The 27,000-nt window shown below is 44.4% G+C and overlaps 1 protein-coding gene and 1 pseudogene across 2 annotated transcripts in view; one reads left to right on the plus strand and one right to left on the minus strand.

The window, feature by feature from the left end:
- KHDC1 (KH domain containing 1) overlaps positions 1-27,000 on the plus strand; it is a 66,759-nt gene that overhangs the window by 13,369 nt on the left and 26,390 nt on the right. The window contains 1 exon segment of the mRNA XM_030809331.1: positions 4,207-4,249. Coding sequence (XP_030665191.1) covers positions 4,207-4,249 — 43 coding nt within the window.
- LOC105738977 lies at positions 2,645-16,242 on the minus strand (annotated as a pseudogene). Its single transcript, XR_004029306.1, has 3 exons — positions 16,210-16,242; positions 11,040-11,116; positions 2,645-5,712 (listed from the first exon to the last, which is right to left on the minus strand). The product of XR_004029306.1 is annotated as a eukaryotic translation initiation factor 3 subunit E pseudogene (transcript).

Raw genomic sequence — 27,000 nt, forward strand, 5'->3', positions numbered from 1 at the left:
TTGAGCCTGTCCTTGCATTTATCCCATGTGATCCTGGATAAAACCCACACTCCCCCCTCCATAGCATGTTGAATTGTGTCATCTTCCTCTTCAGTTGGGTTCTACCTGGTCCCTAGGAATGCTTGCCTTGACCTCTCCTTTTTTTTTTTTTTTTTTTTTTTTTAGACAGAGTCTTGTTCTGTCAGCTTCACTGCAACCTCTGCCTCCCAGGTTCAAAGATTCTTCTCCCTCAGCCTCCTGAGTAGCTGGGACTACAGGCATGTGCCACCATGCCCGGCTAATTTTAATATTTTTAGTAGAAACAGGATTTTCTCGCCAACACCATGTTGGCGAGGCTGGTCTCAAACTCCTGGAGTCATGTGATCCGCGGTTTTGCCAATATACCTCAGCATCTTGCAAAGGGAGATTTTTGCTAGGATACTGTAGGCCAGAATTTCAGTGCAGGTTTGAGCCAACATTTGGAAAATTAAAACTTGAAGACTCGGTTGTGCGCGGTGGCTCACGCCTGTAATCCCAGCACTTTGGGAGACCGAGGGGAGCGGATCACCTGAGGTCGGGAGTTTGGTACCAGCCTGACCAACATGGAGAAACCCCGTCTCTACTAAAAATACAAAATTAGCTGGGCGTGGTGGCGCATGCCTGTAATTCCAGCTACTCGGGAGGCTGAGGCAGGAGAATCGCTTGAACCCAGGAGGCAGAGGTTGCGATGAGCCGAGATCGCGCCACTGCACTCCAGCCTGGGCAACAAGAGCGAAACTCCATCTCAAAAAAAACAAAACAAAACAAAAAAAACCTTGAAGACTCAAGTTATTTCAACCAATCATTTGGAGAAAATCTTTATAAACAAATGTTGAAGTCATTTCTGCTGTAGGAATTCTGGCCATTGCATGGGCTCTGCTTGCCATGTATCCTGCTTGCATTTTCCAATAATGATTTTTTTAAAAGAAAGAATACTTAAAAGCATATACATTGATTTTGTTCAAAAATCAATTTTAATGCTTCTTGTGTTATAATGTTAGCAACAAGGCTAGTAAGTGTATAAATTGGTTCAACCTCAATGGGAAGACATTTGGCAATACCTTATCGATTGGAAAGGTACATACCCTTTGACAGAGCAAATCTACGTTTGGAATTTCATCCTGTATTTACACTCCTACTTGTAAGAATTGACATGTACAAGGATATTGATGCAATAGCATTACTGACAAAGGCAAAAGATAGCATACAAACTAAATATTCATGAAAAAACAGAAAAACACATTTAAAAATAACAAGCAATGAAAAGATAAGTGCTCATCATCATGAAAATCTATATTTTAGTGGGAGAAAAAATAATTTGTACTTAGATGAAGTGCCAAATGGAACAATCCTCAAGATACATTATTAAATGAAGAAAAAAGGTGCAAACTGTGTGTATTGTATGCAGTGTTAAAAAAATATATATAGTAGGCTAGTAATGATGGCTCATGACTGTAATCCTAGCACTTTGGGAGGCCAAGGTGGGCCTATCACCTGAGGTCAGGGGTTTGAGACCAGTCTGGCCAACGTGGCAAAACCTCGTCTCTACTGAAAATACAAAATTTAGCCAGGCATGGTGGCACATGCCTGTAATCTCAGCTACTTGGGAGGCTGAGGCAGGAGAATTGCTTGAACTCAGGAGGCAGAGGTTGCAGTGAGCCGAGATCACACCGCTGCATCCAGCCTAGGAGATAGAGTGAGACTCTGTCTCAAAACAAAAACATATAGTACATATGTCTCTGTGTTTGCGTAGAATAGTTTTGGGAAGATATAATTAACTGAAAGAGGTTGAAAGAGACTTCACTGTATAGTGTTTGTGTAATGCATATTACCTATTCAAAATAATTTGTAAAGGCATATGTGATATGGATTTGCAAACTGGATAGTCTGAAATCAAGTCCTCCTCCCCAACTGTTAGGATCTGATGAGATTATCATAGTGCTAGAAAGAGAACTATCTGAATGTTAAATATGTCAGGAGTGTATAATAAAAAAAGTTTGAATCCAAATGTAAATTAAAAAGTATACGTGTATAATAAAATCAGTTTTTGTAACCCACTTATGTATAATGTGATAACCATTCTAATTTGTGATATTCGTCTCATTTTCAGTGTTAGAAGCATTTAAGGATATCTGATACATTAGATTTGTGTATGTGTGTGTTTAATTTTTTTTTGACGGAGTCTCACTCTGTCACCCAGGCCACAGTGCAGTGGCATGATCTCGGCTCACTGCAACCTCTGCCTCTCGGGTTCAAGTGATTCTCCTGCTTCAGCCTCCTGAGTAGCTGGGACTACAGATATGTGCCATTACACCTGGCTAATTTTTATATTTTTAGAGGAGACAGGGTTTTGCCATGTTGCCCAGGCTGATCTCGAACGCTTGGTCTCAAATGATTTGCCCACCTTGGCCTCCCAAAGTGCTAGGATTATAGGCGTGAGCCACCGCACCTGGCCGTGTGTGTGTGTGTGTGTGTGTGTGTGTGTTTCTTTTTAGTTTTTTTGAGACGCAGTCTCACTCTATCAAGTGATTCTCATGCCTCAGCCTCCCAAGTAGCTGTAATTACAGGCGTGTGCCACCATGCTCTGCTAATTTTTTGTAGAGATGGGGTTTTGCCATGTTGGCCAGGCTAGTCTCAAACTCCTGGCCTCAAGAGATCTGCCTGCCTCGGCCTCCCAAAGTGCTGGGATCACAGGCGTCAGCTACTGCACCTAGCCTCTTTGTAACTTCTTACAACTGTATGTGAATCTACAATTAGCTCAAAAGGATTAAAATTTTGTGAATTAAATTTTTTTGAATCATAGTCAATTTTATTCCAATTCTTCACAATTTATACTCAATATGTTGTTTCCAAAATGTAAGTCACCCTTTATAGAATAGTTTTATTATTTCATCTTTCTTTTAGAGTTTTTAAAAAATCTTTTCCTTATGTTTCTTCAGTAGAAGCCAGAATCTTGAGTTGCCCAGTTAGGAGCCTCTGACCTGCTATTCTCATTAAGTTTCTTCTCAATAGTCATGGCCAACACCTAGCTTCTAAAAGAAAGGCTTTTGGTCTTTTCAATCACTTGCTGATAGGGTGAGAGTGCACTGTTACCATAACCACATGACCTAATTTAGAATCAATCTTGGCATCCAGTCTTGCATTTCTAATCAAATTTACAATCCACCTTTCAGTTTCATCTGGAGTCATGTTCAATTTGTCTGCCAACCTGTTAATGCCGATTTACTGGTGGATGTGACAGAAAGTCTCAAATATGAAGAGATGGGCATTGTCAATGAAATCCTTAAGACAAGCCACCAAGAAGAAGTCATTCACAAGCACCGATTCACATTCTCTCAGCTTTTTCTTAGCCCCATCAAAGTCAAAGTTAACATATAAGCATTCAACAAATTCTGTAATTGGGTCTTTATATGTGTAAGACTCCTGTTGAGTAACTTTACCTGGATCTTTTAGCACTTGCCAACGTTTTCGAACATCCTTGTTTGTTATGACTGCTGTAGTCAAATAGTGAAGAATGTGTGGACACATTGTCTGAATTGCATTAAGATACTGTGGCTGGTAAAGGAAGATATCAATAATATTATTACAACCTTTGGGATGATTAAAGAAAACAGAGACCAGTGAACAAGCCATGCTCTCTGCTGAAGAGACTGGAGTGGAGAACTCACAGAATTATTATCTATGGTCTCTTTTAACCATGTAAGGTCTTCCATGTCTGCATCCCAATTCTGCTGTAAGATTTCAGAGGCCAGCTTTCCCCAGCATGAACTTACAGCATTTCTATCTGTTGCTGGAACCAACACTCTGAAAAAATAAAGATATTCTGCTGCTCCTGAGTAATTCCCACATTCATATTGGAATTTTGCATATGTGTAGAGTGTATCTAAATACTCCTGCCTAAAACCATGCTTGTCCGCCAGGTAGTCAAAGAGCATCCTAGCATCCCTGTTTGACTGCATTTGCCTTGTCGTTTCTGGATCTTCAAACATTTTCACAATTAGTTCTGTTTCTGCCTGAAGCTGTTTCAGTTGTGCAACAACTGTGGTTCTATTCTCTCTCAAAGCATGAGGAATATCATCAGAATAAAGGTTTTTGTATACATCCATAGCAAAGTCTACCATGTGGTATCACTAAGAACGTCCAATTTACCTTGCAATAATTCCTTTTCATTATATATCTCCTTTACAGAGAGAAACTCAAGGAGCGGAAAGACTAGATGCTGATCCAAAAGGTGCGTGATGCGAGTAGTTAAGTCGTACCCTGCCGTCTTACCAAAAAAAGGGAGTCTGTGCTTGAGAATTAAATTTTTAAAAATAGATTCAGGAGGTGCATGTGCAGGCTTGTTACATGAATGTATTGTGTAATAGTGAGGTTTGGGCTTCCAGTGTGCCCATTACACAAATATTAAACATTGTATCCAATAGGTACAATGTTTACTTCTTCAACCCTCACCCCCCTCCCATCCTTCCCCTAAAGATAAATTAAAAATAAAACAAAATCAGAATGTTAAATATTTCAAAATCCACCTTAATGTAGGTCCTGATCTTGGGACCCTTCTTTAGCAACCATACACCACTGCATCCTGTTGATAACAGAAACTGGGTACACCAGGCACGGTGGCACATGCCTGTAATCCCAGCACTCTGGGAGGCTGAGGCAGGAGGATTGCTTGAAGTTAGGAAGCCAAGAACAGCCTGGGCAACAAAGCGACCTCTATCTCTATGAAGAATTAAAAAAAAAAGTGGATAATTTAGACTTAAAGAGATATTTTGGTGCAAAAGGATTAACATTACATGTTCCAACTTAAAAGATCATAATTTCCTGCTTAATAACATTCATGTTAAAGTCTACCAGATGTTATTTAAACATTGCCACTCACTTCAGCTGTTCGTTTTTTCTTGGAAACTGTTGTTTATTTCCATCAGCGTTATTTCCATCTTGTTTACGAGCTTGTGGAAGAACAGCTTAAGGCCACTCAGTGGTTATTCTTACCCATTCAGTGGTCTGAGCAGTGGGAGTTGCAGACCAGTCATTCATGGTAGGCTGAGTGCTCCAATCTTCAGTAGGGAACTGCTGAATAGGCACAGAGGGCACCTGCATGCCTTTAAACCAGTCTGCAACCTCAGATTGGGTAGCAGTAAACTTGCACTAGAGCAGTCCATTCACTTTGAAATTCCTCCTTTTTCAGCTGCAGCCTACTCTTCCTTTTCAATCTCTTCAAGATCTCTACAGAAGTAGAGATCAGGCATGATCATGGGAGATGGGGCAACACACGCACAGAGCTTCCTGGGCCAGCATCCACTACATTAGACTCAGTGATTGAGCTTCCTTGTTGTTGCATGGGATGACAATATCCACATAGCTCAGAGGAGAATCTGTTACATACAGCATTGGTAGGTAGGTTACCATAAGAAGCCCCTGAGAGAGGCTGATAGTTAGCCCTCGAATCAGTAACCACCAGAAGATGTGGGTGGCAGATGATTGGATCTGGTTAGCATAGGTTCCCCAAGTGAAGTGACCAGCAATACATGTGGCTCCAGTGGCAGCAGCAAACTTCAGCACAGCCCACTAGCCAGTATTCCTGCAGGATATGACACATCAGCAGGGTTTTCAATGGCAACAATGGCATGAGCTGCCAGCAGAAGCTTCTCCCAGGTCCTCTTCAGATTTATGATATATTTGTGGACTTTGGATCTTGTTAGAAAAAAAAAGATTATGATATCAATGCCATCACCTTCATTTTTAGATGTACTATAGTTCCATTTGGAAATCAAGGTTAGTGTCACCTAAGTGAGTTTCTGCTGCAAGAAATTTGAGGACATCAAGGGTTCTGGACATTGTGAAAGTTTCCCTTTAAGTTACAACAGGAATCCAGAACAACACTGTATGGACCCCTCTCTGGGTAGCACAGCAGGCTAGCTTTTTTTCTTTTTCTTTTCTTTTTTTGGGGGATGAAGTCTCGCTCTATCACCAGGCTGGAGTGCAGTGGCATGATGTCGGCTCACTCCAACCTCCGCCTCCCGGGTTCAAGCGATTTCCCTGCCTCAGCCTCCCGAGTAGCTGGGACTACAGGCATGAACCACCACGCCTGGCTAATTTTTTGTATTTTAGTAGAGATGGGGTTTCACCATGTTGGCCAGGATGGTTTCCATCTCCTGACCTTGTGGTACGCCCCACTCAGCCTCCCAAAGTGCTGGAATTACAGGTGGGAGTCATAGTGCCTGGCCGCTTTTTTTCTTTTTTCTTTTGTTTGTTATGAGACAGGGTCTTGCTCTGTCACCCAGGCTGGAGTGCAGTGGTGTGATCATGGCTCATTGCAACCTCTGCCTCCTTGTTCAAGTGATTCTCATGTGTCAGCCTCTGGAGTAGCTGGGATTACAGGCATGAGCCACTAGGGCCTGGCTAATTTTTGTATTTTTAATAGAGACAGGGTTTTGCCATGTTGGACAGGCTGATCTTGAACTCCTGGCCTCCAATGATCCACCCGCCTTGGCTTCCCAAAGTGCTGAGATTACAGGAGCCACTGTACTTGGCCCAGATTTTATTCTTTTATTTATTTATTTAATTTTATTTGTTTATTTATTTATTTATTTGAGATGGAGTCTCACTCTGTCGCCCACGCTGGAGTGCAGTGGTGCAATCTTTGCTTACTGCAACCACCGCCTCCCGGGTTCAAGTGATTCTCCCACCTCAGCCTCCTGAGTAGCTGGGACTACAGGCATATGCCATCATGCCTGGCTAATTTTTGTATTTTTAGCAGAGGTAGGGTTTCGCCATGTTGGCCAGGCTAGTCTTGAACTCCTGGCCTCAAGTGATCTGCCTGCCTTCGCCTCCCAAAGCACTGATATTACAGGCATGAGCCACTGTGCCTGACCTAGATTTTATTCTTATGCCTAATTCATTTGTCTGTCTTTGGCTGAAAAAGGATTATGTCCTTTTGTACTGAGTGTGTCTCTGATATGCAAGAAATGATTGGATATTTTAATCTATTCAGGTTTAATTGGGGCTGAAAACATTAAGACCATCTACTAGGCTGTGTTACTAGGCTAGACTTTTCCATTATCTAAACACTCCCTACCTCTACCACCTGTCAGTAATTACCTTTTTTTTTTTTTTTTTCTTTTGAGATGGGGGTCTTACTATACTATGTTGTTCAGGCTGGTGTGCAGTGGCTAATTCACATATGCCATCATACCCTTCTACAGCCTTAAACTCCTGGCTTCAAGTGATCCTCTGCCTCTGGCTCCTGAGTAGCTAGGAAAACAGGTGTGTGCCACTGCACCCTGCTCAAAGAAAACTTTTTTTTTTAAGACGAAGTCTCACTCTGTCACCCAGGCTGGAGTGCAGAAGCATGATCTCAGCTCACTGCAACCTCCGCCTCCCAGGTTCAAGTGATTCTCCTGCCTCAGCCTCCTGAGTAGCTGCGATACAGGCATGCACCACTATGCTCAGCTAATGTTTGTATTTTTAGTAGAGATGGGGTTTAACCATGTTGCCCAGGCTGGTCTTGAACTCCTGACTTCAAGTGATTCGCCCACCTTGGCCTCCCAAAGTGCTGGGATTACAGGCGTGAACCACTGCGCCTGGCCCAAGAAAACTGTTTCTGATCTTTTCTGATAGGGATGGAAGAGAATACTTACTTCTCCAGATCAGTGGCTGCATATCTCATATCTAAGGTTGTGTTAATCAGTTTCTAATAAAAACACCACACCTGGCACAGCAACTGCAATTAGTGCCACCACTTGGTTGAGTCTGCAGCAGTTCACTGCGATCTTCTCGGATCCATCTGATTTTTGCAGGCACCAGAGTGGTGAATTAAATGGAGATATGATGAAGACTAACTCTATCCTTTAGGTCTTTAAGGGTGCCACTAGCTTCTGCCATTCCCCCGGGATGTAATATTGGATTTGATTTGGTCTTGATCAGGAAGATGGTGGGGGCAGTTTCAGAGGGCTTCATTAGCCCATCTCCACTCTAATTTCACCCCAGAGGAGTAGAATCAATATTAGGGTTGTGCCAGCTGCCAAGAATCTCCATTCCAAGTATACATTTGGAAGCTGAGAAAATGATCACTAGATGGGTTATGGACCCAGTGGGCCCACTGTGAGCTAGATCTTAGGACTCCTTTTATTACTTGACCCCATATGTCCTCCATCTAAGAGGAGTGGCAGATGATGCTGAGTCTACATATATTGTCAACTGGGACCTTGTGTCCAAGAGTCTATGATGTTTGGGTATTTCTCTTTTCCCAGTGTATATTACCTGAAGTAAATGACTGTAGGTTCCTTTGTGGGAAGGAATAGGGAACCATTACTATGTACTGCCATAGCATTGCCAGGTCCTTCTCCTGGGGATCTGGCCTCTCCTTTAGTCACTGAGTTTCAGATCTGGAAACTGGCATATGTCTGGAAACTGGGCAAGGGAGCATGAAACTACTGCTTCCAGCCTAACCATCTAGCCTTGATTTCTCTGATGTACAGATTGAACAGTACCCTTGTTGGCTGCCCAGGTATTTTTCCTTAGTCATTTAATAACCCTCTAGTAGTCAGGTCCCTCTGTGAAGCTGACTTGCCACTTGTTATGATGATTGTGTCTTGCTGGCATCTGAGGGTTAAGTGGCCTTGACTGGCCTTTGGGGGATAGTGGCTATCATCGCAACTGCAATTAGAGACCAGTTTTATCACGGCATCTCCTACTGCAAGTCCTGGCTCTCAGAGAAGAGCCACTACTGAACTTAGCGGTGTTGCTGACATTCTCACTAGAACGTTTCTTATTGCTTTGGTAAGTAATATATTTTCTGGGTCCTCTTGTGGATTTTCCAACTATTTGCAGTATATAGTCTATAGCAGCCTCACTTTTCCGAGCCTTTTCATTCATCTACCTTTTGCTACAATTTTGGTATTTCTACCTCACTTAGTGTGGGCCACTGTTTTTTCCATGATTCTGGGAGCCATCCTGGTAGTAGGATTGCATCATCTTTCAGGATCCTTGTCAGGGCATTAAATCCTGAAAGCAGTATCTGGTTCTTTTTTTTTTTTGAGACAGAATCTCACTCTGTTGCCCAGGCTGGAGTGCAGTAGCGTGAACTCAGCTCACTGCAACCTCTGCCTCTCAGGTTCAAGTGATTCTCCTGCCTCAGCCTCCCGAGTAACTGAGATTACAGGTGCAAGCTACCATGCCCAGCTCTTTTTCACCATTTTTAGTAGAGACGGGGTTTCACCATGTTCGTCAGGCTGGTCTCAAACTCCTGACCTCAAATGATCCTCCTGCCTCGGCTTCCCAAAGTGCTGGGATTGTAGATGTGAGCCACCATGCCCTGCCCCATCTGGTTGTTTAAAATTATATATTGCTCTTTGTCATGACACATTCTGCATGCTCATCTTTGTAATTATTTTTAGAGAATAGAAGAGGTGTGGCTCTCAGTGCTTAGTTGATCAATGAAAAGTTGATTTGTTAGTGACGCCATCCATTATCTCAGGTATCAATGAGGGAATCAGGTCTCTTTATCATTAGATCCCTCTTTTCCTTCATAGTTCTGAATTTTCATATATTTCAAGAAAAGAAGTCCTCAAGAGCAGTGAGTCTGAGAAATTAATGTGATTAGTATCTAATTATCACCAATATCATCTTATGTAAACTACATGGAGACTTTTTTGGAGTTCTGAATTTTTCCTTTACTGACTAAAAAAAACCCCACACAAATGAGTGAATCCATTTAGGACCAAGCAAGGAAAAGTAGCTGTTATTCCCTGACACACTGTGGTATGGTTTGGCAGCAGGATAAGGCTGGGAATGGGTGTAGAGTTCTCACTGGCTACACAGATGGGTTCTAAGTCTTGCCTTGCTGAGTGGACAGTTTTGCTGAACCATGTGGATAGATAAGCTTAATAGTTTTCCCCTTTGCCCTTTCCCTTTCTAAATGTGATTATTTATAGGAAATGTGCTTTGGAAACTAGCATAAAGGAGAAAAAAGGCCTTTCCAGTTTGTCTTTTAAAGAACAAGCTGGGGATGGAGTTAAGATAAGATTGAGCTCCATCTGGTGTCTAACTTTGATCAGTTCTTGGAATTAGGAACTGACCAAAATCTGGAAAGCCTGATTCTTCTAAAAATAGAAAATGGGCTGGGTGCAGTGACTCACGCCTGTAATCCCAGCAGTTTGGGAGGCCGAGGCAGGCAGATCATCTGACGTCAGGAGTTTGAGACCAGCCTGGCCAACATGGCGAAACCCTGTCTCTACTAAAAAATACAAAAATTAGCTGAGCATGGTGGCAGGTGCCTGTAATCTCAGCTACTTGGGAGGCTGAGGCAGGAGAATTGCTTGAACCCGGGAGGCAGAGGTTGCAGTGAGCTGAGATCGTGCTACTGCACTCCAGCCTGGGTGACAGAGCTAGATTCCATCTTAAAAAAAAAAAAAAAAAAGAAGAGTCATGATAAGCATGAATAAGGCAGAGAGGCCAAATCAGCAGAGTCAATGTGTGGTCTCTGGGAGGACTGGTGGGATTTTTGCCAAGACTTGAAAGATGATGAATAAAAAGTAACATTGTCTTTCTATGGCAAAACAAACTCTGTGGAAATTTAAAGAGTGGGATATTTATAATGCAAAGTAACAGACACGCCGGGTGGCTCACACTTGTAATCCCAACACTTTGGGAGGCTGAGGCGGGCGGATCACCTGAGGTCAGCAGTTCGAGACTAGCCTGGCCAACATGGTAAAACCCCATCTCTACTAAAAACACAAAAATTGGCCAAGTGTGGTGGCATGCGCCTGTAATCCTAGCTACTTGGGAGGCTGAGGCAGGAGAATCGCTTGAACCCAGGAGGCAGAGGTTGCAGTAAGCAGAGATTGCGCCACTGCATTCCAGCCTGGGTGACAAGAGCGAAACTCCATCTAAAAAGAAAAAGCAAAGTAACAGACACAAAACTTCACAGGCAATCCTTTAATCTTTTCAAGATTCAAAGAAGGTCAGGAAGGGTGGATAAGCCTGATATCCCAAGAGAAAGGGCAGCTTTAAGAGCATACCTGGAGTTTGAGCCTGGCAGACGAGGCTGCTATCAATCCAGCAATGTTGTAATCATCCAACAGGTTCTTCTTGCCTGCTGCACAGGGAAACCAATTCACTGAGACAGTGTCGTGGTAGTAACAAAATAGTTTAATTAATGCAAGGCCAGCCAAGCAGAGAGACAGGAGTTTAAGATTACTAAAATCTGCCTCTCTGAGAGCTCAGAGGCCAGTTTTTATAAATAATTCGGTGGGCAGGGGGCTAGGGAATGGTTGAAGATGAAACCTCAGGGGTGTGGAAAATGGTCCTTGCGCACTAAGACCACCTCTGGGTGGGGACCACAGGACTGGCTGAGTCAGGAGTCATGGGCCCCGGTAGGGTATGTCAGTTCCCAGAATGCAAAAGTTTGAAAAACAATTCAAAAGATCAATCTTAGGTTTTACAATAGTGATCTTATCTATAAGAGAAACTGAGGAAGTCACAAATCTTGTAACCTATGACCACATACCTTCTGAGCAGTAAGGGATTACAAAAACTACGCCTACATTTTGGCAGAAGTCAGGCCCTCTCATAATCATCCTAATATCGTGGGTTTTCATTAGTCTTACAAAGGCTGTTTCAGTTCCTGAACAAGGAGGGGATCCATTTTAGAGAGGAACTATTATCATCCTTGCCTTAAAGTTAAACTAGAAATTAAATTCCTCCCAAGGTTAGTTTGGCCTATGCCCAGGAATGAGTGAGGACAGCCAGCCCCTGAGGCTAGAAGCAAGATGGGGTCAGCCATGCTAGACTTCTCTCATTGTCATAATCTTTGCAAAGGTGATTTCAATGTGCTGGAGAGGATGAAGGGTGGAGTGGGAAAGTACTGCAGTTATCAAAGAGGAAAGAATGGGGCCGGGCACGGTGGTCATCCCTGTAATCCCAGCACTGTGGGAGGCAGAGGCGGGAGGATCACCTGAGGTCAGGAGTTCAAGACCAGCCTGGCCAACACAGTGAAACCTTTTCCCTACTAAAAATACAAAAATTTGAACCTGGTGGGGCGGAGGTTGCAGTAAGCCAAGATCGCGCCACTGCACTCCAGCCTGGGCGACAGAGAGAGACTCTGTCTCCAAAAAAAAGAATGAAAACCAGTGAGGTAAAGATTCAACTCCAAAAATTAAAGAAAACAGAATGATCCTAAAGAAACAAAAACTAAGGGCCGGGCGCTTAGACCTGTAATCACAGCACTTTGGGAGGGCTGGGAAGGAGGATCACTTGAGGTCGGGAATTGAGACTTGCGTGGATCACTTGAGAGCAGCCTGGGCAACACTGTGAGACCCTGTCTCTATATAACAAAACGCCTAAAGAAATAAAAGATTAAAGCAAAAGCCAATGGAATAAGAAACAAAATAGGAGAAACCAAAAGCTTTTTTTAAAAAAACTAGTAACACTTGAGTCCATACAGTTAAAAATGAATAATTAAATAAATGAGGTAGAACTGACAAATCTCCCATGCAGAATTTCAAATAATTTATGTAGGTACTCTGTCCTCATGCAGGTGGAGCATAACTCCTGGTTCCTTCATTAAATGTGAGCTACACGTAACGACTTCCTTCAAAAGATTACAATAAGGAAAAGGAAGGGATGAGTAACTTTACAATGGAGAGGACTGACAGACTACTTCAGCCTGATGATCAAGGTCAACATAAAAAGTGAAGTCATGTTAATAGCATGTACCTCCGGTATGTAACTGCCCAGTGGGTTCACCTTGCCCATTTCCTAGACAGAGCCAATTTATAAAGACAGGCGAATTGTAATAGAGAAAGAGTAATTCACATAGAGCCGGAGACCAGAGTTTTATTATTACTCAAATCTGTCTCCCGGGGCATTCGGGGATCAGAGTTTTTAAGGATAATATGGTGGGTGGGGGAAGGACAGTGTGTTGAGTGTTGATTGGTTAGGTCAGAGATGAAATCATAGGGAATTAAAGCTTCTTGCACTGAGTCAGTTCCTGGGTGGGGGCCACAAGATCAGATGAGCCAGTTTATCAATCTGGGTGGTGGTGCCAGCTGATCCATCAAGTGCAGGGTCTGTGAAGCATCTCAAGCACTGATCTTAAGAGCAGTTTAGGGAGGGTCAGAATCTTGTAGCCTCCAGCTGCATGACTCCTAAACTATAATTTCTAACCTTGTGGCTCCTTTGTTAGTCCTACAAAGGGAGTCTAGTCCCCAGGCAAGAAGGAGGTTTGTTTTGGGAAAGGGCTGTTATCATCTTTGTTTCAACCTATAAACTAAGTTCCTCCTAAAGTTAGTTGAGCCTAAGCCCAGGAATGAAAAAGGACCGTTTGGAGGTTAGAAGCAAGATGGAGTTGGTTAGATCAGCTCTCTTTCTGTCTCAGTTATAATTTTGCAATGGCAGTTTCAGGTATACTGTGATGAAAATGGTGCTTACCTTTATGGTCTTCCTCCTCAAAACCCCTAATCCCAGTCTAATCATGAGACTTAAGACAAACTCCACTAGAGTGGGATCTTTTTTTTTTTTTTTTTTTTTTTTTTTTTTTTAGACAGAGTCTCACTCTGTCACTCAGGCTGGAGTGCAGTGGTGTAATATTGGCTCCACCTTCCGAGTACAAGCAATTCTCATGCCTCAGCCTCCTGAGTAGCTGGGACTACAGGCGCATGCCACCACGCCCGGCTAATTTTTGTATTTTTAGTGGAGATGGGGTTTCACCATGTTGGCCAGGCTGGTCTCCAACTCCTAGCCTTAAGTGATCCACCCACCTTGGCCTCCCAAAGTGCAGGGATTACAGGCGTGAGCCACCGCACCCGGCCTAGAGTGGCATCTTAAAATATACTTGACCAGTATGCCTCAAAACTGTCAAGATCATCAAAAACAAAAAAAGTCTGAGAATCTGTTACAGCCAAGAGGAGCCTAAGGAGACATGATGACTAAATATAATGTGGTACACTGTTTGGGCTCCTGGGACAGAAAAAGGACCTTAGGTAAAAACTAAGGAAATCAGAATAAAGTATGGGCTTTAATATAAGATGTTAATAATAGGAAAAACTGAGTGCGGGGTAAATGGGCACTCTGTACTATCCTCACAATTCTTCTGTAAATCTATAACTATTTTTTTTTTTTTTTTTTGAGACGAAGTTTCACTTTTACTGCCCAGGCTGGAGTGCAATGGTGCGATCTTGGCTCACTGGAATCTTTGCCTCCTGGGTTCAAGCGATTCTCCTGCCTCAGCCTCCCAAGTAGCTAGGATTACAGGTGCCTACCACCACGCCTGGCTCATTTTTTATATTTTAAGTAGAGACGGGGTTTCACCATGTTGGCCAGGCTGGTCTTGAACTCCTGACCTTCAGGAAATGCTGGGATTATAGGTGTGACCCACCGCACCCAGGCGGTTTTTTGTTTTTGTTTTTTTTTTTTGAGAGAGTCTCGTTCTGTTGCCCAGGCTGGAGTGCAGTGGCATGAGCTTGGCTCACTGCAACCTCTGCCTCCCGGGTTAAAGTGATTCTCCTGCCTCAGCCTCCTGAGTAGCTGGGATTACAGGTGTGTGCCACCACGCCTGGCTACTTTTTCTATTTTTAGTAGAGACAAGGTTTCTCCATGTTAGGCTGGTCTCAAACTCCTGACCTCAGGTGATCCGCCTGCCTTGGCCTCCCAAAGTGCTGGGATTACAGACAGGCACCACCATGCCAGGCTAATTTTTGTATTTTTAGTAGAGACAGGGTTTCCCCATGTTGGCCAGGCTGATCTCAAACTCCTGACCTCAAGTGGTCTGCCCTACTTGGCCTCCCAAAGTGTCGGGATTACAGGCATAAGCCACCATGCCCAGCCAAAATTTTTAAAGGATGTGCTTTAGGAAGAAGATGTATGATCACAGAAGGGAGTTCTGGGGAAAATGCAGACTGACAAGATTTAAAAAGCTATTAAAAAAGAAATTAGGTTGGGCACGGTGGCTCACACCTGTAATCCCAGCATTTTGGGAGGCCAAGGTGGGCAGGTCACCTGAGGTCTGGAGTTTGAGACCAGCCTGACCGATATGGAGAAACCCCATCTCTACTAAACATACAAAATTAGCTGTGTGTGGTGGTGCACGCCTGTAATCCCAGCTACTCGGGAGGCTGAGGCAGGAGAATCACTTGAACCTGGGAGGTGGAGGTTGCGGTGAGCCGAGATCATGCCATTGCACTCCAGCCTGGGCAACAAGAGTGAAAAGAAAAAGTCTCACAAAAAAAAAAAAAAAAAAAAAGAAAGAAAGAAATTAAAGACCATTGTAATTCACAAATAAATCACAAAAAGGATATGTTTGGCTGGGCATGTTAGGTCATGCCAGTAATCTCAGCACTTTGGGAGGCTGAGGTGGGCTGATCGCTTGAGCCCAGGAGTTCGAGACCAGCCTGGACAACATGGCAAAACCCCATCTCTACAAAAAATAAAATACAAACATTAGCCAAGCATGGTGGTGCATGCCTGTGGTTCCAGCTACTTAGGAGGCTGAGATGAGAGGATCACCTGAGCATGGGTAGGTAGAGGCTGTAGTGAGTTGTGACCGTGCTACTGCACTCCAGCCTGGGTGACAGTGAGACTGTCTCCTCAAAAATAAATAAAATAAAAAAGATATGTTTAATCTTTATTAATTTTAATTTGAAGGAGGGTAAATATCTGGGTATTATTTTTTCTATTAAGTGTAGGACTGGCTATGACATTTCTCTAACTATAAAAGTAGAGAAGGGCCGGGCGCGGTGGCTCACGCCTGTAATCCCAGCACTTTGGGAGGCCGAGGCGGGCGGATCACGAGGTCAGGAGATCGAGACCATCCTGGCTAACACGGTGAAACCCCGTTTCTACTAAAAATACAAAATATTAGCCGGGCGTGTTGGCGGGCGCCTGTAGTCCCAGCTACTCGGGAGGCTGAGGCAGGAGAATGGCGTGAACCCGGGAGGCGGAGCTTGCAGTGAGCCGAGATCGCGCCACTGCACTCCAGCCTGGGGGACAGAGCGAGACTCCGTCTCAAAAAAAAAAAAAAAAAAAAAAAGTAGAGAAGGGTGGATGTAGTAAACTGTGAATAGGCCAAAGGAACGCAGAAAAAGTAGGAACTATACCAAGAATAGGAATGATGAGCAACAATGATGATCACATACAAAATAACAAAATAGAAAGAGGGCCCAACAGTACCTCACAATAACGATGTCATCATACCTCATCTTGGCCGGGCAAGGTGGCTCACGCCTGTAATCCTGGCACTTTGGGAGGCCGAGGTGAGTGGACTGCATAAGCTCAGGAGTTGGAGATCAGCCTGGGCAACACGGCAAAACTCTGTCTCTATGAAAAATAAACAAACATTAGCTGGGTGTGGTGGTGTGTGCCTATAGTCCAAGTTACTTGGGGGACTGAGGCAGGAGGATTGCTCGAGACCAAGAGGTCAAGGCTGCAGTGAGCCATGTTTGCCACTGCACTCCAGCCTGGGTGACAGCGATACCACATCTATTAAAAAAAAAAAAAAAAAAAAAATTCCATGGTCCCATGTTATCATTGAAGCAAATGGAGAAAAAAATTTCAATAAATTTTCCCAATTATTAATACGCAATTTTAGCACAGACTTTTCTTGATGCTGTAGAGCATATACAGAGATTTATATATAGTCAAATGGCCACATAGTTGACTTGGTGTTTTGTTTTCATTTTTATTTTTTGAGGCAGAGTCTCGCTCTGTCACCTAGGCTTGAGCGCGATCTCGGCTCACTGCAGCCTCCACCTCCCAGGTTCAAGCAGTTCTCCTGCCTCAGCCTCCCATATAGCTGGATTACAGGTGTGTGCCACTATGCCTGGCATAGTAGATTGTATTTTTAGTAGAGACAGGGTTTCGCCATGTGGGCCAGGCTGGTCTAGAATTCCTGACTGCAAGTGATCTGCGAACCTTGGCCTCCCAAAGTGCTGGGATTATAGGCATGAGCCACCGCGCCAGATTGACCTGGTTTTTATTCATTAATACCACATTGCATTAATTAAGGCTAACTGGTTGATAAATATGCAATCACTGTAATAGTCAATCATCTAGTGTTTAACTGTGTACCTAGGGTCTCAGTAGTAAAAGAATATAGATTTATCATCCATGCCAAAAAGGAGTTTGTAGTCAAGTGTGAGAGAATGTATTCACATGAAAAGTGACAGAGGCAGGAAAAATGTTATTTGATGTTCTCACACTGTCCTCATCTGTAAAATTCATGTACAATAGTGCCCCCTTATCCTTGGGGGATACGGTCCAAGACTTCCAGTGGATGCCTGAAACCATGAATATAACTGAACTCCATATGTACTGTGATTTTTCCTATGCATACATACCTATGATAAAGTTTAATTTATGTTAGGCACAGTAAGAAATTAACAACAACAATAAAACAAAAAAATTACAATATACTATAATAAAATAAAAATCATAATGCAAAAATTCATAATGAAAAAGTTGAATGGATTTAGTCCCATAAAAACATCAACATTTGTGATACTGAAAAAGTACTATAAATAAAAGTAATACCAAATGAAAACTGAAATTAAAAATAAAGAGCTAGGGCTAGCCTACAGTGGCTCATGCCTGTAATCCCAGCATTCTGGGAGGCCAAGGCAGGAGAATTGTTTGAGGCCAGGAGTTCAAGACCAGCCTGGGCAACATAGCGAGACCCTGTCTCTAAAAATAAAAAAATAAAAAGTTGTTGTAGACTAGTAAGAAAAAGAAACACATCAATAGAAATATAGGCAAAGGACATGAGAAGACATTCTGGCCAGGCACCATGGCTCACGCCTGTAATCCCAGCATTTTGGGAGGCCGAGGTGGGGGGATCACTTGAGGTCAGGAGTTTGAGACCAGCCTGGCCAATGTGGCGGTGAAACCCCGTTTCTACTAAAAATACAAAAAAAAAAAAAAAAAAAAAATTTAGCCGGGCGTGGTGGCTTGTGCCTGTAATCCTAGCTACTCAGGAGGCTGAGGCAGGAGAATCGCTTGAACCCAGGAGGTGGACGTCACAGGGAGCTGAGATCGCACCACCGCACTCCAGCCTGGGTGACAGCAAGACTATATTAAAAAAAAAAAAAAAAATACCCGAGAGAGAGAGAAAGCATCTACAAAAGAAACACAAATGTTTGACAAAGGTATAAAAAGATATTTAACTTCACAAACAATAAAAACCATAAAACCTGACATATACCAAATGCTAATTCAGTGATTTTTTTTTTTTTGAGACACAGTCTCCATCATACAGACTGTAGCACAGTGGCTGGTGTGATCACAGCTCACTGCAGCCTGAACCTTCCAGGCCCAGGCGATCCTCCTGCCTCTGTCCCACCTACTGCTACCTCTGTAGCTGGGACTATAGGTACATGCCAACATGCCTGGCTAATGTTTAAGTTTTTTTTATAGAGACAAGGTCTCACTATATTGCCCAGGCTCGTTTTGAACTCCTGGACTCAAGCAATCCACCTGCCTCGGCCTCCCAAAGTGCTAGGATTACAGGTGTTTGCCACCAGGCACGGCTAAAAAAATTTTTTTTGTTATTAAGACGGGGATCTTGCTATGTTGCCAGAGCTGGTCTCAAACTCCTGGGCTCAAGTGATCCTCCTGCGTCGGTGTCCTAATATGCTGGGATTACAGTGTCAGCCATGATGCCTGGCCCATAGTTTTGTTAACAGCTTCCTGGGCAGTCTCCCGACCTATTTCCAGTGACTTCAGCCTTCATTTAGTCTGTTCATCACTGTGACTGAGAGGAAAGCACTGGAATGAGTATTCTGTTTTAAGCGAATTCATGGTTTCCAGGCTGAGCATCACTATTCCTAGAAGTAAAGCATGGAACTGAGTAGGCACACTGTACAGGAACACATACAGGATATACAGAGAAAGTGACCCTACAGAAAACACGGCTGAGGTTACCCTACTGGTCACTCTAGAGCAGACCACCTGCAACAGAATCATCCAGAACACCCAATAAATAAATAAAATCATGATAACTAATATTTATTAAGCACTTCCCATGTGTTAAGTGCTTTACCATATTCATTCATTCCTTTAACCCTTGGGGAAAAACCTGTAAGTAGGCTCCTGTCACTAGCCCCATTTTACAGGCGAGGAGACTGAAGAACAGGAAGGTAAAGTCATTTGCCAGTATGCTTGACTGCTGGAAGGGAGGGAGGCTGTGCAGGGTGAGCTGCATGTTTATAGTGCTCCTGGGTTCATTCTAAGTGTGAGAATCACTGACTACAGGACTTTCTGGGCTGGAGTTTTTATTTTTTATTTTACTTTTTTGTGGGATGCACAAACTGCAGAGAAATGGAGTCTGTGCACCGAGGCAAGCGTTTTGTCACAGAAAGTGGAAGCCAGCTGGAATCCTTCTCAATCTCTTAAAAGAGAGGTTTGGAGGGGCAGATTGGAGGGAAGGGTCTAGGATAGGAGATCTTCAAACCTCTTCTTCTTTGGATTTCCCAGTGGCCTCCCACAGTGCCTCATTCCGGGGCTTCCATGATTACTCTGAAAACCAAGGAATCCTAGCTTCCCAGGATGTGAGAGGGAGTCCCAGTCCTGTGGGAGGGAAGTTGTGAAAGTGAAAGAGGATGGATCCCATAGCACAGATGGCCTAGGTTTCTACCACCCAGGGCCTGGGCACATGAAGCTCCTTACCCCCAGCCTGTTTCTTTCAGGATCTCCCTGCCAAGATGTGAATCAGCCTTATTTATTTATTTTTTTTTTTGAGACAGAGTCTTGCTCTGTCACCAGGCTGCGGTGCAGTAGTGCCATCTTGGCTCACTGCAACCTCCTCCTCCTGGTTCAAGCAATTCTCCTGCCTCAGCCTCCCGAGTAGCTGGGACTACAGGTGCGTGCCACCACGCCCGGCTAATTTTTTGTATTTTTAGTAGAGACAGGGTTTCACCATATTGGCCAGGATGGTCTTGAACTCTTGACCTCATGATCCACCTGCCTTGGCCTCCCAAAGTGCTGGGAATACAGGCGTGAGCCACTGCGCCTGGCCTGTGAATCAGCCTTTTGTCATGTTTCTGGCACCAGCACCTTCTGGAGATGAGGATCTCAACATTGCCCTCAGAATCTGGCTGTCCCATATGGAGCAGGACCTTGAACTCCTGCTGGAACACCAGGAGGAAGACTCTGCTTGAGCCTGTGTAGAAAGGAAGGTTGAAGTGTGACCAAATGGGGCAAGGCTGGGAGGGGATTAGGGGAAGAGGGGAAAGACGTCACTGGGATGCTGGCCTGCAGGACACTAGATTCTGCCTTAGGTTTCAGGTGGGTGGTTTAGGGTGAGCCAGGGGAGCCAAAAGTGTAGCACAGCGGTAAAGACTCCAGGACACTTACCAAATATCTTTTCCAGGTGACCAGCCACCAAGTAAAGCACTGATGGTTTCAGAATGTGCCTCAACCTGCGAGGCAAGTATGCAAAAGGAGTCCCTTTCCGGGATGGACACACTTCCCATAGAGCCGTGTCACCCTGCACAGGGTTGCAACCAGGCTGGGTGCCATTGCTTGCAAACAGACTGGGATCTGTTTTTGTTTTTTTGTTGTTTTGTTTTTGAGAGAGTTTCGCTCTTGTTGCCCAGGCTGGAGTGCAGTGGCGTGATCTTGGCTGACTGCAACCTTCGCCTCCCGGGTTCAAGTGATTTTCCTGCCTCAGCCTCCCGAGTAGCTGGGATTATAGTTATGTGCCACCATGCCCAGCTTTTTGTATTTTTAGTAGGGACGGGGTTTCTCCATGTTGGTCAGGCTGGTCTCGAATCCCCAACCTCAGGTGATCTGCCCGCCTGGGCCTCCCAAAGTGCTGTGATTACAGGCATGAGCCACCGCACCCGGCCTCAGACCGGGATCTGAAATTAGAGAGAATCCCTTGTGGACTGGGGACAGGACAAGACTGCTCTAGATTGGCCCATGCTGCCAGGTTAGTTCCTTCTGTAAGCCCCCCTCCTCCAGGGGCACCCACTAACTGGCTCCCTCAGATCCTGGCTAGCCAGTACAAGGCCTCGGCAGTGCAAAGCTCCCATTTCCAGCCAGTCCAGGTGGCGCTCACATGGTTAGGGTGCACGAACCTGGGTTGGAATACAGGCCTTCTTTGCTCCAGTTGTTTCCCAATAATAAACGTTATAAAATTATCGAAGGCACTGTATTAGTCTGTTACGCTGCTACACGAGACTTGGGTACTTTATAAAGAAAAGAGGTTTAATTGACTCACAGTTCCAAATTGCTGGGGAGACCTCAGGAAACTTACAATCATGGTGGAAGGCACCTTTTCACAGGGTGGTAAGAGAATGAATGAGCGCCAGTAGGGGAAATGCCAGACGCTTATAAAACCATCAGATGTCCTGGGAGTTACTCATCACGAGAACAGCATGGGGGAAACCGCCCCCATGATCCAATTACTTCCACCTGGTCTTGCCCTTTACATGTGGGGATTATTACAATTCAAGGTGAGATTTGGGTGGGGATACAGAGCCAAACCCTATAAGGCACACTGCTCACCAACATTAGGTAGAGTTCATAGATTTCTTTGTCTCAGCAATGGATACATTAGAATGAGGATGATTGTTGCAATGCTAACCAGCTAATAAATAGAAGTGGACTGGGATGAGTCCAGGCAATCGCCTAATGAGCCCCACTATACATATTTGCAAAAATGTAGAATGATGCCATTCTTTTTTGTTTTGGCAAATAGTTATTTTTCATTAAAAATGTAATGTTATGTTAATATTGGATAAAAATTGATTTAATAAAAATGTTATAACATGTAGTAGCTATTACTGTCATTCTGTTTTTTTAGAGAAAGGGTCTCACTCTGTTGCCCAGGCTGGTATGCAGTGGCTCCATCATGTTTCACTGTAGCCTCAAACTCCCAAATTCAAGCAATCTTCCCAAGTAGCTGGGACTACAGGCATGTGCCACCACACCTGGTTAACTTTTTATTTTTTATAGAGATGCAGTTTCATTAGGTTGCTCAGGCTGGTCTCCACTCTTGGCTTCAAGTGATCCTCCCACCTTTGCCTACCAAAGTGTTAGGATTATAGGTGTGAACCATTGTGCCTGGCTTATTTTTTTATTTTTTCTCAGACAGAGTATCGCCCTGTTGCCCAGGCTGGACTGCAGTGGCGTGATCTCAGCTCACTGCAAGCTCCGCCTCCCAGGTTCACGCCATTCTCCTGCCTCAGCCTCCCGAGTTGCTAGGACTACAGGTGCCCGCCACCATGCCTGGCTAATTTTTTGTACTTTTAGTAGAGACGGGGTTTCACCGTGTTAGCCAGGATGGTCTCGATCTCCTGACCTCGTGATCTACCCACCTCGGCCTCCCAAAGTGCTGGGACTACAGGCATGAGCCACCGTGCCCGGCCCATGCCTGGCTTATTAGTATTATTTTAAAATGAATAAATAAAATAATATTTTAAAATGTCAGTTTTAGGCTGGGAGCTGTGGCTCGTGCCTATAATTCCAGCACTTTGGGAGGCTGAGGCGGGGGGGATCACTTCAGGTCAGGAGTTCGAGACCAGCCTGGCCAACATGGTGAAACCCTACCTCTACTGAAAATACAAAAATTAGCTGGGCGTTGTGGCAAGTGCCTGTAATCCCAGCTACTTGGGAGGCTGAGACAGAATTGCTTGAACCCAGGAGGCGAAGGTTGCAGTGAGTCGAGATCATGCCACTGCACTCCAGCCTGGGCAACAGAGACTCCGTTTCAAAAAAAAGAACAAAAACCAAACAAACAAAAAAAGCCAGGCGCGGTGGCTCACGCCTGTAATCCCAGCACTTTGGGAGGCCGAAGTGGGCAGATCACGAAGTCAGGAGTTCGAGACCAGCCTGGCCAACATGGTGAAACCCCGTCTCTACTAAAAATACAAAAATCAGCCAGGCGTGGTGGCATGTGCCTATAATCCTGGCTACTTGGGAGGCTGAGGCAGGAGAATTGCTTGAACGTGGGAGGTGGAGGTTGCAGTGAGCCAAGATCACCCCATTGCACTCCAGCCTGGGTGACAGAGTGAGACTCCGTCTCCAAAAAAAAAAAAAAAAAAAAGAAAAGAAAATTATCCAGCCCAGGCCCTAAAATAGAAAGATCTCTTCCTGGCTTCCCCCCCACACCCCCGACCCTGAGGTGGAATCTTGCTCTGTCACCCGGGCTGAAGTGCAGTGGTGTCATCTCGGCTCACTGCAACCTCTGCCTTATGGGTTCAAGCGATTCTCCTGCCTTAGCCTCCTAAGTAGCTGGGATTACAGGCACCCGCCACCAAGCCTGGCTAAGTTTTGTATTTTTAGTAGAGATGGGGTTTTACCATGTTGGCCAGGCTGGTCTGGAACTCCTGATCTGAAGTGATCTGCCCACCTTGGCCTCCCAAAGCGCTGGGATTATGGATGCGAGCCACCACGTTTGGCCTTCTCCCTGGCTTTTTCCTTCTGAGATTGCACTAAGGTTCTGTCAAGATGGTGTAGGAGGGCTGGGTGTGGTGGCTCATGCCTGTAATCCCAGCACTTTGGGAGGCCGAGGTGGGTGCATCACAAGGTCAGGAGTTCGAGACCAGCCTAGACAACATGGTGAAACCCTGACATGGTGGCAGGTGCCTGTGGTCCCAGCTACTCGGGAGGCTGAGGCAGGAGAATAGCTTGAACCCGGGAGGCAGAGGTTGCAATGAGCAGAGATCACTCCATTGCACTCCAGCCTGGGCGACAGAGCAAGACTCCGTATTGAAAAAAAAAAAGATGGTGTAGGAATTCTAATAAACTTAGGTTTGCGTGATCAAAAGTTTTTTCTGGTGGACCTTTAGAGACAAATTGTGCTTTTCTATGAGTAGTGTTGTCTGGTGTTGACAGTCAACACTACTTATAGAAAAGTACAATTTGTAACCTTTTTTTTTTTAATGGGATTACACTATAAAGAGTTGATTTTTTAGTCCACATCTATATGTACCAAGGACATCCCCATCTGTCAGTACATACTGATCAACCTCAGTCTTCTTTTTTTTTTTTTTTTTTTGAGATGGAGTCTCGCTCTGTTGCCCAGGCTGGAGTGCAGTGGCACGATCTCAACTCACTGCAACATCTGCCTCCCAGGTTCAAGCGATCTTCCTGCCTCAGCGCCCCCTAGTAGCTGGGACTACAGGCAGGTGCCACTATGCCTGGCTAATTCTTGTATTTTTAGTAGAGAAGGGGTTTCACCATGTTGGCCAGGCTGGTCTTGAACTCCTGACCTCAGGTGATCCACCCGCCTCGGCCTCCCACAGTGCTGAGATTACAGGTGTGAGCCACTGCGCCCAGCCCAACCTCAGTCTTCTTAATGGCTATTCATTATTTCTTTTTCTTTTTTTTTTTTTTTTTTTGAGATGGAGTCTTGCTCTGTGGCCCAGGCTGGAATGCAGTGGCGCAATCTCGGCTCACTGCAAGCTCCGCCTCCCGGGTTCAAGCAATTCTCCTGCCTCAGCCTCTCCGAGTAGCTGGGACTACAGACGCCCGCCACCACGCCCGGCTAATTTTTTTGTATTTTTAGTAGAGACGGGGTTTCACCATGGTCTCGATCTCCTGACCTCGTGATCCACCCGCCTCAGCCTCCCAAAGTGCTGGGATTACAAGCGTGAGCCACCACGCCCGGCCTATTCATTATTTAAAGGTAAGAATGCATCATACATGTTTCTTACGCTTTTTTGACTTAGACTCCTAATAAAAAATACATCTTACACCAGGCACGGTGGATTATGCCTGTAATCTCAACACGTTGGGAGGCCAAGGCAGGTGGATCACGAGGTCAGGAGTTCAAGACCAGCCTGGCCAAGATGGTGAAACCCTGTCTCTACTAAAAATACAAAGTTAGCCGGGTGTGGTGGTGGGCGCCTGTAATCCCAGCTACTCAGGAGGCTGAGGCAGAAAATCGCTTGGACCCAGGGGGCGGAGGTGGTTGCAGTGAGCCAAGATCATGCCACTGCACTCCAGCCTGGGCGTCAGAGTGAGATTCTGCACCCACCCCAAAAAAAAAACAAAAACAGATTTTACATCATGTCTATATATTTCAAAAAGAAATTAATAGACTTTGCTCCATTCTCTTTTATATTATAAAGGGTATTGATTGTGACCGACTAAGCTAATTTCACCATTTTCTAATGGGTGACAACTTGCAGTCTGAAAAACACTGCCATCATTTACTAATTAACGATTAAAATATTGACAGAATGTACAAAGAAAAAGAGCAACAGGCTGGGTGCGGTGGCTCATGCTTGTAATCCCAGCACTTTGAGAGGCCAATGTGGGTGGATCATGAGGTCAGGAGATTGAGATCAGCCTGGCCAAGATGGTGAAACCCCATCTCTACTAAAAATACAAAAAATTAGCCAGGCGTGGTGGCACGCGCCTGTAGTCCCAGCTACTCGGGAGGCTGAGGCAGGAGAATCACTTGAACCTGGGAGGTGGAGGTTGCAGTGAGCTAAGATTGCGCCACTGCACTCCAGCCTGGGCGACAAGAACAAAACTCGATTTCAGAAAAAAAAAAAAGAAAAAGAAAAAATAGAAACAAAAACTTTTCCACTATAGGATCATTTCCTTCAGGACACTAAGTGAAGAGGGTGTTGATATATATTGTCAACTGGGTGTCGTGGGTTAAATTGAATACCTCAAAAAGATATGTCCAAGTTCTAATTCCTAATACTTGTGAATGTGGACTTACCTGGAAATAAGGTCTTTGCAGATGTAATTATTATTTTTCTGTTTTTCTTTTTCTTATTTTTTTGGAATGGAGTCTCGCTCTGTTGCTTAGGTTGGAGTACAGTGGCAAAATCACAGCTCACTGCAACCTCTGCCTCCCGGGTTAAACCATGTAAAAATTTTAAAATTATTCCTAAACTACAAGCTCTACAAAAAACAGGCATGAAAAAGGCTTAGTCCTATCCATGTACTAAATAGTACAATACTTCAATAAATAAAAGGCTGCAGTTTTATTAATGCAAGAAAAGGCCAATCAATGAAATAGAACAGAAAACCAAAAATATACCCACATATATGCATAGAAATTTAATATTTAATAAAGGGTACAATTCAGATTACTGTGGAAAAGGCGGATTACTCGATCAAGGATTGAATTATCATTGGAATAAACAGGTTAACCTATTAAAAATCAATTTGAGGCCAGGTGCAATAGGTCACACCTGTAATCCCAGCACTTTGGGAGGCCAAGGAGGGAGGATCGCTTGAGCCAAGGAGCTTGAGATCAGCCTGGGCAAGACGGTGAGACCTTGTCTCCACAAAAATAAAAACAATTAAAAAATTAGCCAGGCATAGTGGTCCATGCCTGTAGTCCCAGCTGCTCAGAAGGCTGAGCTGGGAAGATAACTGGAGCCCAGGAATTTGAGGCTGCAGTGAGCTATGATCACACCACTGCACTCCAGCCTGGGTGGCAGAGTGAGGCTCTGTGTCCAACAACAACAACAACAACAACAACAACAACAACGACAAACAGTAAAATTAGACTTAAATATATATGTAAAATAATAAAAATAATAAAAATTCATTTGAACTATACCTAACAACCTAAATCAAATCACACCTCAGGAACATCAAACATTTAAATGTAAAAAAGAAAACTCAAACCATACCAGAGGAAACCATTAGCAAATATTTTATAGTCATGGAATAAGGAGGGCATTCCTAAGAATGAAACAAAATCCACAAACAACATAAAAAGATTCAGGCTGGGCACAGTGACTCATGCCTGTAATCCCAGCACTTTGGGAGGCCGAGGCGGGGCAGATCACGTGAGGTTGGGAGTTTGAGACCAGCCTGACCAACATGGAGAAACCCCGTCTCTACTAAAAATACAAAATTAGCTGGGCATGGTGGCATGTGCCTGTAATCCCAGCTACTCGGGAGGTTGAGGCAGAAGAATTGCTTGAACCCAGGAGGCAGAGGTTGCGGTGAGCCGAGATCGTGCCATTGCACTCCAGCCTGGGCAACAAGAACGAAACTCCGTCTCAAAGAAAAAAA

The sequence above is a fragment of the Nomascus leucogenys genome, chromosome 3 (genome assembly GCF_006542625.1).
Source record: "Nomascus leucogenys isolate Asia chromosome 3, Asia_NLE_v1, whole genome shotgun sequence".
NCBI lineage: Eukaryota > Metazoa > Chordata > Mammalia > Primates > Hylobatidae > Nomascus > Nomascus leucogenys.